The sequence below is a fragment of the Myxocyprinus asiaticus genome, chromosome 25, assembly GCF_019703515.2.
Source record: "Myxocyprinus asiaticus isolate MX2 ecotype Aquarium Trade chromosome 25, UBuf_Myxa_2, whole genome shotgun sequence".
Taxonomy (NCBI): Eukaryota; Metazoa; Chordata; class Actinopteri; order Cypriniformes; family Catostomidae; genus Myxocyprinus; species Myxocyprinus asiaticus.
Genome location: NC_059368.1, coordinates 26,032,313 through 26,051,435, shown reverse-complemented (window position 1 = coordinate 26,051,435; position 19,123 = coordinate 26,032,313). Strand labels below are relative to the sequence as shown.

At 42.0% G+C, this 19,123-nt stretch overlaps 1 protein-coding gene across 2 annotated transcripts in view; it reads left to right on the top strand.

Moving 5' to 3' along the window:
- Window positions 1–19,123, top strand: part of brf1b (BRF1 RNA polymerase III transcription initiation factor subunit b) — a 100,268-nt gene that overhangs the window by 58,792 nt on the left and 22,353 nt on the right. Inside the window, exons 13-16 of one of the 2 annotated variants that reach the window (XM_051655764.1) lie at window positions 1,869–1,930; window positions 2,070–2,151; window positions 2,658–2,710; window positions 5,829–6,100. In XM_051655764.1, the coding sequence (XP_051511724.1) occupies window positions 1,869–1,930; window positions 2,070–2,151; window positions 2,658–2,710; window positions 5,829–6,100 (469 nt within the window). Of the gene's footprint in view, window positions 1–1,865; window positions 1,931–2,069; window positions 2,152–2,657; window positions 2,711–5,828; window positions 6,101–19,123 lie in introns of both variants that reach the window. The other variant, XM_051655763.1, reaches the window with a different exon arrangement.

Sequence of the window (19,123 nt, the reverse complement as noted above, 5' to 3'; positions counted from 1 at the left end):
TTAGCTGTCAAGCTGTCAGGGTGTTGTTCAGTTTGCTTGTCTGTCATAGAAGGTCAGTTTCCCTAAGTTTTGTTGACATTTGACTGTCAAACTTCAGTTCCTTTTTAAGAAGGTTCCTCTGAGGTATCTATCTCAAGTGATACTCATTTAAATGATACTGCATGCCATCTTTTAAGTAGTGTGATGTGTCTAAGAACTCACATGTGAAGGAATAAGAATCTGAGATGGGGGACATATTGCGACCTATTTTATCTCTTCTCAGCTCAGATATTTAAATCTGTTCTCCCTGGCCAGCCTCACTGGGAGAACGTCAGAATGGATGAATGTGAGTTGGATGGCCACAGTAAAGACACCATTCAGACCTCTCTCTGTCAATTCATGAACATCTGGTCCTGATCCACTGAGTGTCTGCCAATCCTGTCACTAGTTGTCTTTGCCTTCTCCCAGGCCAACGTTTGAAAGCTTTTCATATTTTGAGAAGACATTTTTCAGTATATTAAAATAAGCTTTAAAGTCACTCACAGAGGCATGGGAAATTACTCAAAAAGTTTTGCTGTAGTTGGATAGGTTATTTAATCTAAATATTTGTTTGAATAGATCACACACAAAAGGACATCAGAACCAAAGTGTTTCTTTTCTATTATCTAGTTTTAGTTTATTCTTAATCCTTCATGAGAGAACACTAATGACTATTGTATTCCAAATGTTCAGATATGTTTTTTATTTGCTCGTAACCCAGTATAATTACATTCGCATTTACAGGCATTGATTCTGTTTTGATTCGTGATTGTTTTCTTTTATCACATCTATTTACAGCTCTCTCTTCTGACTCTGATCTTATTTATATTTATGTATTACTTAAGGCACATGCTAATTGTGTTCAGGTGATATTTATATTCATGCGAATCTAAGGTTATAGCAGATCGTTATATTAAAATACAGCAACAAGCCTGTTCTTATTTGCCTATATTTGTGATTTTAATTTAGGGATTAATAAAAGTGACAATGTGGATTTAAAAACAATTTGGGAAAATATTTGAGAAACACATAAAACCCTTTCACATCACAGCTAAGCCTATTACTGACAATTACACAACAAAGAGCTGGTGGTGCGTGCATCATTGACAGAACTCCACCAAAATAGTGTACTTCCTAATTACAGGGGATTTCTATAGTTAGATTTGTACCATCTCAGCTGCATACTTCATTCAAGCAGGAGATTATCTTCTGTTTCATTATGAAATGGGAAACTTACCTGAATAACCTGCATGCTTTCGGCCGGGTAGTAATATCTGTGTCACGCCCTAGGGCATGTGTCGTGTTGCAGGGAAAGACTGCCCAGAAAATCAGATAATTAGGTTCTCCATTTGTTTTATAAATATGACAATCTGAAGAAAAAAACTTTCTCATGCATATTAAAATGAGCTCTAAATGGCTTGAGCTCAAAAAGGAGAAAAATGTACTGTTGACAGCTCAACAGGAAGGCTGGCCCATTGGCCTGGGGACTGTGTGAGATTGTTGCAGGCCAGTTCACTGAACTGTTACTTGCCCTACCAGGCCAATGCTGTGTTGTCACTATATCTTTCATTTGATGATAATTTTCATGTGGTTTTATGCCTTGCAAGCTTAAAATAATAATAATAAATAAAAATTGTTTGATACATTGAACATTCTTGTTACAAATTGTGCTGATTTAAATATCTCACCAAGTTAACATTGTCTAGCTTGCTAACATAGAGATATACAGTATAAAGAGATATTTGTCTAAATTGTGAGAATGACTTATGATAATGGAAGCATCAAACAAATCAGTACTTCATTTCATTAAAATGTTAAATATTTAATTAAAATGTCTTTATCTTTAGCAGAAGATAAATCAGACAATGGGGAACTAGATCTGGATGGGATTGATGAAGATGAGATTCAAAAGGTACGTAGTCTGTTATTATGAATTTATGTCGAATATATGACATCCATGATGATCTCTCATTGGAACCCATTAGCTGCAGGAATTAGCACCCCTTGACTTAGAGTTACTTATCAGTATGGGTCTGTTCTCATCTCTGCAGTACATTCTAAATGAGATGGAGGTGGAGGCTAAGACAGAGCTGTGGATGAAACAGAATGAGGAGTATTTGAGGGAGCAGAAAGGTAAGCGAACAGGAGAAGAGTTTAATGCATTTATTAAGAAGCGCTAATACAACTGATCTGTGCTGACATCAGAGGCATGTGACCCATTGAGGGAATGACTCAATACTGCTCAGCCATAGAGATAAAAATTATTCTGTGAAAGGAAGGATTTTGTTTTGAAATCCTGGCTGAGTGAACTACTTCCTGCAAATTCATCCCAAGATTGAACCTCGAAGCTTTGGAAGATTAGGATAGATTATTTTAAATATGTAAATGAAAAAATATCTATGATAAAGGAAAGATTTACCACCTGAAGTTAATCTGCTGAACATTTTAAGTTTTTTTTTTCTTTTCTTATTTTGCAGTGCTTTTGTGAAGCCTTTTCATTCCTCTTTCTGGATTTAAATGGATTGGGCTTTTTAAAGCTCTTTATTTTTATTGCTTTTAAGAGTTGTGTCTACTCTAAAATACTCTGTTTCTTAAAGCCACTAATCTTCATTTGCTCCCTTTTTTTTTTTTTTTTTAAGAAAAAGAGGAAAGAATAGCTAAAGAGAAGGAGCAAGGTACCTATAAGGAGAAGGTGAGCAGTCTGTGAGTGTGTGTAATATGTGTGTGTGGGTCTTAGTTGACCTGGGCTTCTCTATGTGCCGGGGTCTTTAGACACTCAGCAGCTGCAGGTCCTTGGAGACTACATACTTTCCATTTTAAGTCCACTTGCTGCTCTAGTTTCACCCCAGTCTCTCAGTGCCTCCTCCCCTTAACCTGTCTGCTCTGACATCTGCACCATGGCTCCCAGTCAGGGCTGGATTAGACGGTCATGCTCTGCACCTCTAATGAGGTGCCTTGAGTCTGAAAGCAATTTCAGGTACAGTAGTCCACCTGCAGACTGTGAAGAGACTTGGCAAAAACGGTCAGTCGTGACCTCTCAGATCAGATGGGCTTAATTGCTTTTACAGGCCACTAATGGGATTCTGTCACTTTGTTGTTGATAGCTGTTAGCCTGACATCATTATGTCAAGGCCCAATGGGGCAAATGTACAGTTCAAATGATACTCAAATGACTCAAATACCCAAATGACCAAATGCTCACTAAATAAATGAACAACATACAGGTGCATCTCAATAAATTAGAATGTCGTGGAAAAGTTCATTTATTTCAGTAATTCAACTCAAATTGTGAAACTTGTGTATTAAATAAATTCAATGCACACAGACTGAAGTAGTTTAAGTCTTTGGTTCTTTTAATTGTGATGATTTTGGCTCACATTTAACAAAAACCCACCAATTCACTATCTCAAAAAATTAGAATACATCATAAGACCAATAAAAAAAAACATTTTTAGTGAATTGTTGGCCTTCTGGAAAGTATGTTAATTTACTGTATATGTACTCAATACTTGGTAGGGGCTCCTTTTGCTTTAATTACTGCCTCAATTCGGCGTGGCATGGAGGTGATCGGTTTGTGGCACTGCTGAGGTGGTATGGAAGCCCAGGTTTCTTTGACAGTGGCCTTCAGCTCATCTGCATTTTTTGGTCTCTTGTTTCTCATTTTCCTCTTGACAATACCCCATAGATTCTCTATGGGGTTCAGGTCTGGTGAGTTTGCTGGCCAGTCAAGCACACCAACACCATGGTCATTTAACCAACTTTTGGTGCTTTTGGCAGTGTGGGCAGGTGCCAAATCTTGCTGGAAAATGAAATCAGCATCTTTTAAAAGCTGGTCAGCAGAAGGAAGCATGAAGTGCTCCAAAATTTCTTGGTAAACGGGTGCAGTGACTTTAGTTTTCAAAAAACACAATGGACCAACACCAGCAGATGACATTGCACCCCAAATCATCACAGACTGTGGAAACTTAACACTGGACTTCAAGCAACTTGGGCTATGAGCTTCTCCACCCTTCCTCCAGACTCTAGGACCTTGGTTTCCAAATGAAATATAAAACTTGCTCTCATCTGAAAAGAGGACTTTGGACCACTGGGCAACAGTCCAGTTCTTCTCCTTAGCCCAGGTAAGACGCCTCTGACGTTGTCTGTGGTTCAGGAGTGGCTTAACAAGAGGAATACGACAACTGTAGCCAAATTCCTTGACACGTCTGTGTGTGGTGGCTCTTGATGCCTTGACCCCAGCCTCAGTCCATTCCTTGTGAAGTTCACCCAAATTCTTGAATCGATTTTGCTTGACAATCCTCATAAGGCTGCGGTTCTCTTGGTTGGTTGTGCATCTTTTTCTTCCACACTTTTTCCTTCCACTCAACTTTCTGTTAACATGCTTGGATACAGCATTCTGTGAACAGCCAGCTTCTTTGGCAATGAATGTTTGTGGCTTACCCTCCTTGTGAAGGGTGTCAATGATTGTCTTCTGGACAACTGTCAGATCAGCAGTCTTCCCCATGATTGTGTAGCCTAGTGAACCAAACTGAGAAACCATTTTGAAGGCTCAGGAAACCTTTGCAGGTGTTTTGAGTTGATTAGCTGATTGGCATGTCACCGTATTCTAATTTTTTGAGATAGTGAATTGGTGGGTTTTTGTTAAATGTGAGCCAAAATCATCACAATTAAAAGAACCAAAGACTTAAACTACTTCAGTCTGTGTGCATTGAATTTATTTAATACACGAGTTTCACAATTTGAGTTGAATTACTGAAATAAATGAAATTTTCCACAACATTCTAATTTATTGAGATGCACCTGCACTTTTAGACTTTTAGCTTTGCTTGCATGTCTAAGGTAGCACAATATAAATGTGTTTTAAAGGTTTGTAAACTCTTTAAAAAGGCACAGGACAATGAATAGAAGCCAGCTAAGCACTTACTCTGGCATTTTTCACTATAAACAACTTCATTAAGATCTAGTTCAAATGATACCCAAATGACCAAAAAAGACAAAAATGCTTACTTAATAAATTAATAACATACTTTTGGCATTTTAGTATGCTTGCTAAAGAAGGATGATACAAATGTATTTCAAATGTTCTCATACACTTTTTAATATGCTTAGCCATCTAAGCATTAATTCCTCAAGTTCTAGCCCAATGGACACTTTTCAAAGACTGTAATGATGCATTTCTGCCATATGCAGTAGAAATTTAGCAAAATGTGTAATTTTTTTATGATATTTAATTTATTTTTATTTAAATTATAATATTATTCTTTGTTATAAAACACAAATAGAGCTGTACAGCCATGACATCAATTTGTAGGCGAACCCGGAAGTCTAATTCGCTATGGGTTCCCTTAAGATTTTCCTAGGGGTTTTTTCAACTTATGAGTAAAATAAGATCTGTGGTAAACATTACTTCACGATACGTGGACGTTTTGTTCTACAACATACAGTATATTACACACTTTCATACCTCAAACTTGAATTTTGAAGCTGCCGTGTCTTTTTTTAATTTTATTTTTTAAGTATGCAATTCAATACGGCTTCAAAATTCTTGTTTGAGTTACGAAAGTGTGTAATATACTGTATGTTGGAGAACAAAATGTCAACGTACTGTCAAGGAATTTTTACCACAAACCTTATTTTACTCATAAATCCAAAACTCAAATTATAAAACCCCATAGGCAAATCCTTAGGGAACCCATGGCGAATTATCTTCTGGGCTTGTGGACTACATCCTGAATAGCTCTATAACCCTGGCATTAATTTGAAAAAAATAATTTTTTCATTTGTCTAATCTTCTGACTTTTGTGCCTCAGCCCAAGAAGCCATCCAAGAAGCGAGAACCGATCCTGGCCAGCACTGCGGGAGAAGCTATAGAGAAGATGTTGGAACAGAAAAAAATCTCCAGTAAGATCAACTATGATGTTCTGCGAGACCTCAACAGCAAGGGCAGTGGAAGCAACTCTATGCAACAAGCCGAGGAACCACCCGCCAGTGGCTCCGGACGAAAGAGGTTGACTCGCCGCAAGAAGCAGCCAAACAAAAGCAATCTCGGTCTGGCCAAACCTGCCAGCCTCATGGGAAAAAGGTGAGAATTAAATGAAGATGATTTCAATGTTTTTGTTTTACTCAATTACAGCTGTTAATGAACGTTCGACTCAGTGAGAATTTTATTCTTTTTTGGGGGTTGGGGGGGTGGATGGGGGGTTCTTTAGACAAAGGGTAAGACAAAGGATAGGATCAAAAAGGCAGTTCAATTGCCCTTGGAGGGCTAAATTTTTCTTGTCTGCCTCCAACATTTTGTCTTTCCTTTGCGCCTTTGGCTGACCTTCACAGTCATTTCCACCAGGAGAAAGCTTGTCATCAATTCAGTGCCAGGACTGTCTGTCTGCCATCACCTGGCACCCTACAGTGCATGCTGGGAGTCTGCCTCTTCTCCAATTAATAGTCCTCCAGGGCTCCAAACATCCCTGTGGGAAAAGTAATGAATATACGACAGACGGAGTGCAAGATCATGACTTCTATACTTTGCCGTTGAAAGACAATTTCTCATTGTGTGATGTCTTTCCTCCAGTCCATTTCGTTAATGATAATTACTAATTTCATACTGAATAGTGAGATGATGATGAATCAGTCATGTGAACGCTGTCAGAGGCTTCATTTTCTAAAGCTTCGAAAAAGCAATTTACTGACCTCTTTCTTTCCAATCTTATACTCATGAATGCGTTTGAAACACTCTACACAATGTTAGTGTATATTAGTTTAATTACCTTTGGGATTTTTGAAATATAAATACAGTAAAATCTTTAAGATACAGTATATACATAGCTTTGTCTGTTCTAAATGTAATTTACTTTTAAAGGGATAGTTCACCCAAAAATGAAAATTCTCTCATTATTTACTCACCCTCATGATATCTCAGGTGTTTATGACTTTCTTTTTTCATCAGAATAGATTTGAAGAAAAATTGAAAAATATCTTAGCTCAGTAGGCCCTTAAAATGCAAGTGAATGGAGATTTCTCTTTTGAAGCAAATCCAAAATTCCAAAAATCACAGACAGTCAGCATAAATGTCATCAATACAACTCCAGCGGTTAAATTAATGTCTTCTAAAGCGATACAGTCACTTTTGGTGCAAAAAAGGATCAATATTTAAGTACTTTTTAACTATAAACCATCGCTTCTATTAGGTGTCACGAGAGGGTGGAGTAGTATGGATACAGACGTAATCTCACGTTCTCCACTCAGTTGCAACATCCAGGATAAGCACACAAATGTTCCATTGTGAGTAAAGAAACAGATAAATACAGATTTAAACCAAAACAAACCAAGCTACTGTACAGCGTTCGTCCTTCTCACTTGTAAACAGCACTGCTCTTCCGGCTGTGATGCACGTGCGTCAGTTCTCGCGTGTTTCAAATGCTAATGCGCTTACATCACACTTGCATACCGCTGTAGAACGGAAGCATGAATTAGAGTTAAATTTCTTTTTTTATATTCATATTTTTCACACCAAAAGCGATCGTGTTGCTTTAGAAGACATTAATTTAACTGCTGGAATCGTATTGATGACGTTTATGCTGATCTTAACAATCGGAACAAATCTTAAAAATGAGGGGCGTGTCACTCCTAATTTTAGGACTTGTAAAATTTTCATCTAAGAGTACTTCATGAAGCATTTTAATGCTAAAAGTAGCTCCTAAACGTCTGCTGTCATCAATCCACGTTAAAATGTACTTATTATGGCATAAGCCTTTTAAAAAAGTATCGTCTGAATCTCAGTTGTGTCAATGTATTTTAATAATGAAACATAATATTATTATAAACATTATAATATTAACATTGACTTTTAAAAAATGTATCGTCTGAATCGTGAGGGTGTTTTTATTATTGCAAAGTTAGTTAGAGTTGCAATTACCTCTCCCAAGATCCGAAACAACCCATTTACGGCTTGGCGGGGCTCACCGGTGTAGTTGATACAGTAGGCGGGACTCACTCTATCTGTCTGTCTGTCATCTGTCTGTCTGTCTGTCTATCTATCTATCTATCCATATTATATTTGATATATACTGTATATATCTTGCTGTCTGTCTATGAAGAATTTGCTGACAAATTGCGCTTCCCTGTCTACCAATCACTTTGGCCAATTTAAAAGAGCGCGCTCATAAAGTTTTACATCATCCATAGCAACGAGGTCAACTCGTTACACTTACATTAATATTTCCACAGTAAAACTTGCTCTTAGCCGTTTTGTGAATAGCTTTTAAGCAAAATCTCTTAGCTAGGAATTCTTTGGAGAACTCCTAGTGGTAAGATAAAAATCTTTGTGAATACGGGCCCTGATCTCAGTGCATGAGGATGTCCTGTCTACGGATCTCTTCTCCGAGTACCTCAGATAAAGGGACAGCCCAACAGAATGCTTCACCTCCTAGCTCGAGAGTGCTGCCTGATCCTCTCTCTGATCCTCATTTTACAGTAACAGCTACTGCTTTGAAATCAGATTCACTATATGCAATGTAACATCAACCCTGGGGACATGGGAGGCAGAAGTAGACAGATTTCTGCTCTCCTCATATCCAGTCTGGTTTTCTACTTCCACGACAATGTGAGTGGAGATTGATTTGTAAATGTTAGCTTAAGGTCAGTGGGTATAGCTTAGAGTTGTTCCTGAGTTGTGCCTACACTGAGTATAGTTCACAGCACCTCTCATTTATTTTGCCAGGCGCAGACTGGAATAGCCAATGAGCCAGGTGCCCTGATGCGTTTTATAGGCCTCCGTCGCAGCTTCCCTCCCTGGTTGACCCTGCCCAGTTTCCCACTCTAAATGTCATTGTTTCCACCCTAACATTAGTCAAACCTAGCATGCAACTTTCAGCAGGATGGCTTTTCGCTCATTATTATTGTGGGCTCTCAATATCCATACAGTTAGAACCCAGTGATTTGCGTTCTAGAGGGCAGGAAACCAAGACAATCAACTGTGGACAGTGTCATTCGGGTTCGTCTCAATAGAGCTCCGTGTTGCCAAAAACCCTTCACTACCTCATAGCAACAAGAGCAGCAGTGTGAGTCATTTGGTTTGTTTCTAGTTTGGTCACACTTACCCAGGACCAGAATTGTCACATGAACAGTCTGGCAAAGATGGTCACTAAAGACTTAGTGGTCCAGCTCTAAACATCTTGTGCTTGGTTCCCAAACTCTTGGTTCAGTGAAAAGGTTTTTAGATCGGGTCTTTCAGCATGGAGGGCTCTATTGTTTGACGATGTCATTTATCAGTGGGTTGAGATCTGTTTGTCCAGATGATGTCTGGTGGTGGGAGTAAGAGAGCCACATCCTGCTGATGGGAATTATGTTCTGTGGAGACAGCTGGATTGTTTTAATTACTATGTTAGGTCACTAGAGATAAAATTGTAGATTCTAGAGTGTCTATAATGAAGACAAATTAAAAGGCTAGTTAATTAATAGTTTATTGTTGACCTACATGCCACCCCTGTACAATTAAAAATGCTAGAGTTCATGGGCCTGGGTAGCTCAGCGAGTATTGACGCTGACTACCACCCCTGGAGTAGCAAGTTCGAATCCAGGGCGTGCTGAGTGACTCCAGCCAGGTCTCCTAAGCAATCAAATTGGCCCGGTTGCTAGGGAGGGTAGAGTCACGTTGGGTTAACCTCCTCGTGGTCGCTATAATGTGGTTCTCACTCTGGGTGGGGCTCGTGGTGAGTTGTGCATAGATGCTGCGGAGAATAGCGTGAAGCCTCCGTAACGCGCTCAACAAGCCATGTGATAAGATGTGCGCATTGACGGTCTCAGACGCGGAGGCAACTGAGGTTTGTCCTCCACCACCCGGATTGAGGTCACTACGCCACCACGAGGACTTAGAGTGTATTGGGAATTGGGAATTCCAAATTGGGAGAAAATTTAAAAAAATGCTGGAGTTCAAAACTTTAGCTTGTAATAGCCATGGTTGATAATTCTGGTAACAAAGAATGCTGGCTATTAAACTTCTGCAGCATGTTGCACAGTTCGTCATTTAGTAGTAGTTGTCGCAAGGATGTTAGTAACTAGGTTTGAGTCAAAATTCCAATTGTGCAAATGAGTGTTTTCTCTAGCATTGGTTTTGTATATCTGTATTAAATAGCTAGTTCAAAACCACTTAAATTAGAATAATGTTTGTGAGTGGTATCCTCCAAACTAAAATTTTTATATAATATTTTTGGAATAGCTGTTGGGTAAGCTATTAAACACAATTAAACCCACTGGCATACAATGAGGGTCAACAGTCAACTGAATAATGATGGTAGATTTGAACCAAAAGGTTGAACTGTGTTCTCAGGAAAAGGATATTTTGAATAAATTTCAGGTCAGGATACTGTAGGTTGTCACATTTTTATTGGGGCAGGTTGTCACAAAGTTATACACTTTATCAATTACAGTATTTGTTGTCTTAAACAATTGTTGTATATGTACATTGCCTTTTCCATTTTTGCTGTTTCATGAATAATTTTGTGGTTCATAATTGTTTTACATTTTAAAGTTTCTTATAATAGACTGTTGAATACAGGCGTAAATTGAAAGAGAGTTATAGATTTTATTTTGATGATGGTGTAGGGCTTTACTGGTTGTTTAGATCAGTGTTACTATCAGAAATAATGAATAATTATTTCTTTAGTTATTAATTAATATTTAAATTAAATAATAGAATCTAACTCATTAAAACCTCATATGGGGCTCCAGTAAATGTAGTGCGCTACGTTTAGGAGCGGGTTTGGTTATTAGCAATAATTAATAATTATCAAAGATAATTATTAATTATTAAAATCAATAGAACATTGATGAGAATCAATGTTAGCTTTTTTAATCCATTAAATCAATAATTATAAAAGATAATCGTTAATTGTTAACATCGATGAAACATTGATTAAAATTAACATTAGCTTATTGATCCTTCAAATTCAACAATCATCAAAGATAATTATCAATTATTAAAAATCAATAGAATATTAATAAGGATTAATATCGCCAGGGCACCACCCTGGAATCAGGGACTAATAACCAGATAGTATAACAGTCTCAATATTAGATTGTTCTCTTATGAAAATCGACATCCGAAGAATATCGATTTTCAAAAAAAAAACAATGAAGGCTTGAATCCGAGCACTGACATACCGTCAGCATTTGACACAGGTGTATGCAAAACAAACCAAAACACTTCTCTTTGAAATATTACGGAGTTTATTTATGCAGTAATATCAATTAATATTCAATACAATGCAGTCAATAAACTTCCGACTTACAACTACAAACTAAACAGTGATATGATTAGATATGGTAACCAAAATAATCCTGTAACACATGAGGAAAGTGTGTGTGTGTGTGTTTGTGTGTGTGTGTATGTGTGTGTGTGTGTGTGTGTGTGTGTGTGTGTGTGTGAGGAGGGACACGCACAAAATGGCGGACGTGACTCTCGCGGAGAGGATGTCACACAAGATTTCCGGCCAGAGAATATGGCCACGAATGTGGGCGGAGAGAAACCGGTCAATGGGGTCTGCCAGTTTACCGCGTGTATCCGCTTGTACAATAGCTTAGGGACAAAGCTGAGCTTTATCACAAAGTTATCTACTAGCCAAAAATGTGTGCGAGAATGTTTGTGAGGGGTCGCATCTGTGTGTGTTTGGTTAGTACGAGAGAGAGAGAATTAAGTGACGGCACCAAAGCCGGTTCCACGATCGTGGGAGAGAAAGCAACTGTTAGTTTATCACTCAGAGACGCGGTGGACGGCTCGTAAACCGTCCCGCGGTCTTTGATTCTTTAATGGATAAACTCAGTGTGCCGGTCTCACCCGCGATGGCGGAAATACACAACAGTCCAATGTGGTTGGACTACAACACAGCAGATCTAATTCGTGATAACAGTACATTACAGTAATACCTTGAGTATTATTAGCAGCAATGAGCGGACTCAGCGGTCCGTAAACTTTACAAGCAATAACCTTGATACACAAGAATAACACAGCTAGAATGTGTGTTCATCTGTCCTTTAACTCCAACTCGGTTCCTCGAGGCTCGGGTGATGACAGGAGGCCGTTTCCTCGCTCTGTCAGCGGGCGGTATGGCTGCTGATTCTCGACGGGCTGGCGGAGAAATCAGCGACGTCGACTTGATTGTTGATGGAAGAGGAATCTTTTATCTTTTCACTTCTGCAGGCAAACGGATGAAGATGCGGATTGCTCAGTGGTCTCCTTCGGATCCGTTAGAGTGTTCGGTGGAACACAGAGTAATCTCAACTCGTCCAGCAAAATGGAGATTGTATGGCCACAGTTTCAAGTCGTACAACAGGCCAAACCACCTCCACTCCTCCTTTTCACCTCAGCAGATACAAGGCCAAAGTTCTGCAGGTGAAACTGAGAGGCCATTTTAAAAGTCTTGCAAACTCTCCTGCCTTTCTTTTCCATCTGCTTTATAGTCACAGAGAGAGTTTGACTAAGTTACACTTCTCAAGCTGTCTCAGCAGGAGTCTGCTCCCACTCATCTTCCCTGTTCAGCCTGACTGACTTAGTGCTGTTAATGGAAACTTATCTTTCCTGGAGGCACAGAGCAAGTATGCATGTACAGATGTTATCGTGATAGCAGGTGAGAACCTCCTATGTACTTTCCTCGGCATTGTGTGGATTTGATCTCTTTGTCATACATAAAGCGCCATGGTTTTGGCGAAAGCTGTTACTAAGCAGCAGTTACTTTGATGAGATGAAAATTGCTACTTGCTCCATGGAGGACCTGCACCATGTCAGATTCTTAGTGTGTGATCGGTTCAGGGCGTTCTCACTCCCACACACTGTTTTGTTTAGTGTTAGGCAATGATCAAGAAATGGCTTCAACAGCACCAAGGTTGGTAACTGTGGATGATGTGAGTGTTTGAGAGTTCTATTGAGTTTAGGACATTGGGACTATTGAGTTTCAGTTTTTGTGGATTGCACATTTGTGAGTGCATGTACGTTGTAGTTTATATTGGAGTGAGTGTTGAGGAGTAACTTATTAAATGTAGCAACTCTACAAACTATATTTTTTAGTATGTGAATGTAGCTCAGGCATTCTCACAGTAGTAATAGTGTAGTTTGCCATTAACAAGCTACTTTTTCCAACAAGTAGTGGCGTAGTGTCACAAAACGTTACTTTTGTCACATCGTATTGTGCATACTGTGTTCACTCACCTAAACCGTCCTCTCTCTCTCATACATGCAGTGTTGGGAGGTCCAGGTGAATCAGTTCTTTCAGACAGTCCATGTACTCTAAACGAACAGGTTTAATAAAATAAAAAAATTGTCCGATTCACCTATATGTATAGCATTGGGGAGTCATTTCATTTTGTTGGATTGGTTCATTTGGACGGTTCAAGTAAATAAACTGGATAAAACTAGCAATTCTCTGATTCACTTATGTAGCACTGTGTAAATTGGTTCGTTTGGACATTTCATGTAAATGAACTAGTTCAAATAAGCGATTCACTTGTTCACCGATTCGCCCCCTGCTCATAAGTCACTGCATTCTTTTTTTAACAAAATATTTAGTTAATTGCTGCTCTTTATTACTATACTATACTGTAATATACTGTATATAATACAATATAAGTTTTCTATTTTTATTAGTTTTATTTTGCAAAAATGTTCTATGTATAACTCTGAGATCTCCATTGTTTTTGAGTCACATATGTGGCAAGGTGATCTGATTGCAGAACTAAATTATATTAGTTATATATAATATTTTCTTAGTTTAAATAGCTTCTATGTACAGTAGTTAGCTAATTTTTAGTAGATTGTTAGTATTTTACTCTAAAGAAGTTGCTTAAAGTGTACCTATTATGATTTTTAAACGTGCCTAATTTTGTTTTAAAGGTCTCATACAATAGATTTACATGCCTCCAAGGTCAAAAAACACTTTAATTTGCTCATAATTTAAATTGCAGAATACATTTCTTTTTCCCAGTGTCAAAAACGACTCGTTCAATGATCCGTTCTAAAAAATTTGTTCTAAACTCCTCCTTTCAGAGAGCCTACTCTGCTCTGATTGGTCAGATGTCCCAGTCTGTTGTGATTTGTCTACCGCTTACAGCGCGTGTCGGAAAGGAAACGCCCACTACCATATCCGAGTTTCAGCTCCGTCTGAAAAAATGTCTGTTTTACCTTACCAATTTGAGCCCGAGTCCGATAGTGATACATCGGAAGATCAACCTGAACCACCATCGCAAGCACTACGAGAACAGGACGTTGCTCTATGGTAAGTTTATATGTAGTTTGACAATAACGTGAGTTAGCCGGTTAGCAGAGGCTAACAGCTAACAGGCTAACGGCGTGCACTGGCTGTACATGTAAACAGACTAGAGGCGGGTTTTTTGTTACCAAATTACGTAGGTTAGTACAGGAAGTAATCTGGAATTACTAACGACTCGTTTCAGGTGTTCAGAATCAGTTCTTTCTTTTGGGTGTCATTAACTTATTTCGTACACTTTGATTTTTGAAACTTTGCTGACTTTTTTACATTCACCAACAGCTATATAACACACTACATGAAAGGTAATTTTTGAAAAACCATAATAGGTGCTCTTTAACTGTAATTTAGTTACTTTAAATTATGAGTAGCTTGTAGCGGGATGCTACAGTTTCAGAGTAGGATACCCAACACTGATTTGGGTTGAGATGTATTCAAGGTGTGTGTGATCTTTTACAAAGCCAGACCATAAGTGTAAGAAAATGGTTGTGTTTCTTTGTGTCTGGGCCCGTATGGCGTAGCTGGCACACTTGCCTCACAAGCTGCCATGTATCCATCTGAAGTGAAGTAGGGGTGAAATTTAATGTGTAGAGCAATGAACCCAGAACAGTCACAATACTAAAATCAGGGACAAATCCTCCCTCTCCTCTGTTATAGTGGACTGCTGGAGGGAGAGATAGAACAAGGATAATCAAGCCTTTCTTCTCCTCCATGGTTCTGTCTCTCTCTGAGTCTTTTCCCCCAGTCAGGCCCCTGGGGGCCTTCCTCAGTGGCCTGCAGGAAGTGTGATAAGATGCCTTGTCACCAGGAGATGTGGAAACCACTGGGCACTTAATGGTCGCTTCCTCCAGGTCAGATTGCATGCCTTCCCTCTGTATCTCCTCCATCATGATAGATCTGAGAGAAGTTGCGTAATGCATAATGGCTTTGTCCTTCAGGAAAAGGATGCTCTGTAAGTGAGCTTCCATTGATATTTATTAGGCAAGCTTTTTTTTTTTTTTTGTATGTAGTGTTGCTGCTTTAACCCACTTTCTCAGTGTGGAGAGACTGAGCCAGTGTAATGTTCCCCACTGTTTTATATGAGTTGGATGGTTATGGATATTTCTCTAGCTGTGCAACTGCTTTTGTGAAGAATGATGTTCGCTCATAAAGGTGTAATAATGGAGTTCGACTGTTATAGATTATTGGAGACTAGCTGCAAAGTAGCTTAGGTCAGCAGTGGTAACAATCCGGTTACCCATTACTGCTGTTTTGTTTACCTCCCTTTATATGACTGCTTGCTGTACAAGAATGTAGTGCACACCACATTCTTTTATTGCGCTTTTGAATTGAAAACTTATTTTGTTTTTAAATTTGTCAGATTAAACTGAATGCATAAAACTGAAGATTTGATTTGTGTAAAAAATAAATGCATAAGTATATGTGACTTGCTCCATTCTTTTGAGTTACTTTGATCCTGAAAAACATTTTGAGCTTAATGCACTAAAGTATAAAGAGAAGCAATTGAAATGGATTGCATCAGCCAACATTTAAAGGATAATATATCTATAACAGTTTGGAGTAAAAACATACCAATTATTAGAAACTGAAACTTTCCTTTTTTACTATAGTGCTTAAAATGTGTTTTGGGGTCAAAGTGACTCATATTGATTGATCAGATCACATATATTCCCTATCTATCACTCACTCAACGTTGTGTCGATGTAGTGACACTAGGGTTCGCCCTTAGGAGCCCCGAACACCTCTGATCTTTGAAAAAAGGCCAATGGGAATTGGCAAGTGGAAATTGCCACTCCCCCGGACATACGGGTATAAAAGATGCTGGCTCGCAACCACTCATTCAGATTTTCTCTTCGGAGCTGAGGGTTGTGTTCAGCGAGCTGAATTACTCTGCCGATCCATTCACCTCGAAAAGCTGTTGGATTTACGGTGCATTACAGCGGCTTCTCACCCTCTTGCACTGATGAAGTGCAGAGAACGACCCTGGGCGCTTCCGATGGCCACGATCGTGGTCTTACGTGCTTGAGCGCTGCACACACAGAGACAGCGTTCGTGGACGGGTCATGTTCTCACTGTGAGAGTGTGACCATGGCAATGTTGCGGCCTCGGTTTTTCCTTCGTTAGAGGGAAAGACCACCCCAGCGGCTCCCCACCTCGGTCCTTCTACCTACGGGTTAGCACTGGGGGTGATTTGGGGACCCCAATAGGAGCCACTCCGCCGGGTAACTCCCCACGGACCTCCCATTCCCCAGTACGCACGTTTGCCCCGCTGGGATGAGACCGCCGGCTCGTCTCAGGGCGAGTTCGCGATCTCGTTTCGGCTCTCGCGAAGTGGATGAGCTCTCGATTGCAGCATCGGAGAGCGGGCTGTCCACTCGACTGGGCTCCCACCTTTGGGTGCACACCATGGCTCTCCTGCAAGTGCACCAAGCCAAGGCGCTAAGAGAACTGCACAAGGGTAGTTCTGACCTGGGATTGATGCAGGAGCTGCGCTCAGTGACTGACCTCACTCTCCGGGCAAAGGTCACGGCGCAGACTAATGGGCAGGCGATGTCCACCCTGGTGGTCCAGGAGCACCACCTATGGCTCAACTTGGTTGAGATGTGGGAAGCAGACAAGGTACGGTTCCTTGACGCCCCGTCTCCCAGGTCAGCCTGTTCGGCGACACCGTCGAGGACTTCGCCCAGCAGTTCTTGGCGGTGAAACAGCAGACGGAGGCTATTCAGCACATCCTGCATCGGCGCGGTTCAAGACCTCGCACCTCGTCTGCTCGTCGCCAAGGGCGTCCTCCAACCGCAATAACACCGGCTCCGCCGCAGCCCGCCCCCGCAGCCTGGCCCCGGTGTGGAGCCACCCGCAGGAAGCAGATGCCACCCGTCTCACGGCCGGCCACCAAGAATCCAAGGAAGGCTTCGAAGTGCCCCTGAGATGGGCGAACCCAGGCACGTGGAGACCTGCTGCAGGCAGAGATGGTAAGCAGACCACTCCATACCCCAGTGGAGGGCGGGAGGAGAATCTTTTGCCTTTTCTTTGATTCGCCGCATGCCTGAAGGGCTGCGGCACCTACACGTTCAGAAAAGGAGTGGTTTCCTCATTCCCTGGGTCACGTATCCGGTGCTCATGGCCATCGTTATCACGACCACCGGCCACCATTCCTTTATGGCAGGTATGGCGCTCCAGGGGCGGACCCCCCGCCCCTGCGTGCCCAGCTGTGGCACAAACACGGCCACACCAGGCCGGTTCTGATGGACTCTGGGGATGACATTCCTCCTCCCCCCTCCCTGACCAGCCCTCTGGTGGGTGTCCAGAGCCAGGTAAGTGCTTTGATGTTCCCAGACTCAGCACGGCCACATAGTCGGGGCTCCAGCCCCCTTGACGTGGCGCCTCATGGCTCCGCCCCACCACGAGACCCCACCCGCCAATACGTCCGACGAGATTGTCCCCTTGGTCCCCCTCGCCCGGAGCTTGGATGCATGGCTTGCGCTTCCCAACCCATCGCGATGGCTGACCGGATCGTCCGACTCGGCTACGCGATTCAGTTCACCAGGCGCCCGCTCAGGTTCAGCGGCGTCTGCTTCACCTCGGTGAAGGGCGAGAACGCCGCTACCTTGCGTGCAGAGATCGCTACCCTTCTTCGTCCTAGTAGCACCCTACTGGCCCACCCAGATATGGTTCTCGGACCTCACGCTCCTCACGACAGCCCCCCCCCCCGGCGAATTCCCCAGAGGAAGGACCTTCTTTTTCAGGGACAGGGCACCATCTGGCACCCACGACCAGACCTCTGGAATCTCCACGTCTGACCCTTGGACGGGACGCGGAAGACCTAAGTGGCCTACCACTCATGGTGGTAGACACGATCACTCAGGCTAGGGCTCCCTCTACGAGGTGTCTGTATGCCTTGAAGTGGCATCTGTTTGCTAAGTGGTGTTCTTCCCGATGCGAAGACCCCCAGAGATGCGAAGTCAGATCGGTGCTTTCCTTCCTGCAGGAGAGGCTGGAGGGGCGGCTGTCCTGCTCCACCTTGAAGGTGTATGTAGCCGCCATTTCGGCACATCACGATGCAGTAGATGGTAAGTATTTGGGGAAGCACGACTTGATCATCAGGTTCCTGAGAGGCGCTAGGAGGTTGAATCCCCTCAGATTGCGCCTCATCCCCTTGTGGGACCTCTCAGTAGTCCTTCGGGGTCTACGGGGAGCTCCTTTTGAGCCCCTAGAGTCAGTTGAGCTAAAGGCACTCTCTTTGAAGACTGCCCTCCTGACTGCGCTCACTTCCATCAAGAGGGTAGGGGACCTGCAGGCGTTCTCTGTCAGCGAAACGTGCCTGGAGTTCGGTTCGGGCTATTCTCACGTGATCCTGAGACCCCGACTGGGCTATGTGCCCAAGGTTCCCACGACCCCATTTAGGGATCAGGTGGTGAACCTGCAAGCACTGCCCCAGGAGGAGGCAGACCCAGCCTTGGCATTGCTGTGTCTGGTGCGTGCTTTACGCGTCTATTTGGATCGCACGCAGAGCTTTAGAAGCTCCGAGCTGCTCTTTGTCTGCTTTGGCGGTCAGCGGAAAGGCAGCGCTGTCTCCAAACAGAGGATCGCCCACTGGGTCATTGACGCCATCATGATGGCATATCACGCTCAGGACGTGCCGCCCCCCGTAGGGCTACGAGCCCACTCTACTAGGAGTGTGGCGGCCTCCTGGGCCCTGACCAATGGCGCCTCTTTAGCAGACATCTGCAGAGCAGCGGGCAGGGCAACACCCAACAATGAGCCGGTCTCATCCCGTGTATTGTCAGGTATGAGCAGGTAAGTTCCGGGACAGCTGGCCGGGTGTACCGCTTGCGCATAGCGCCTTTCCCCTC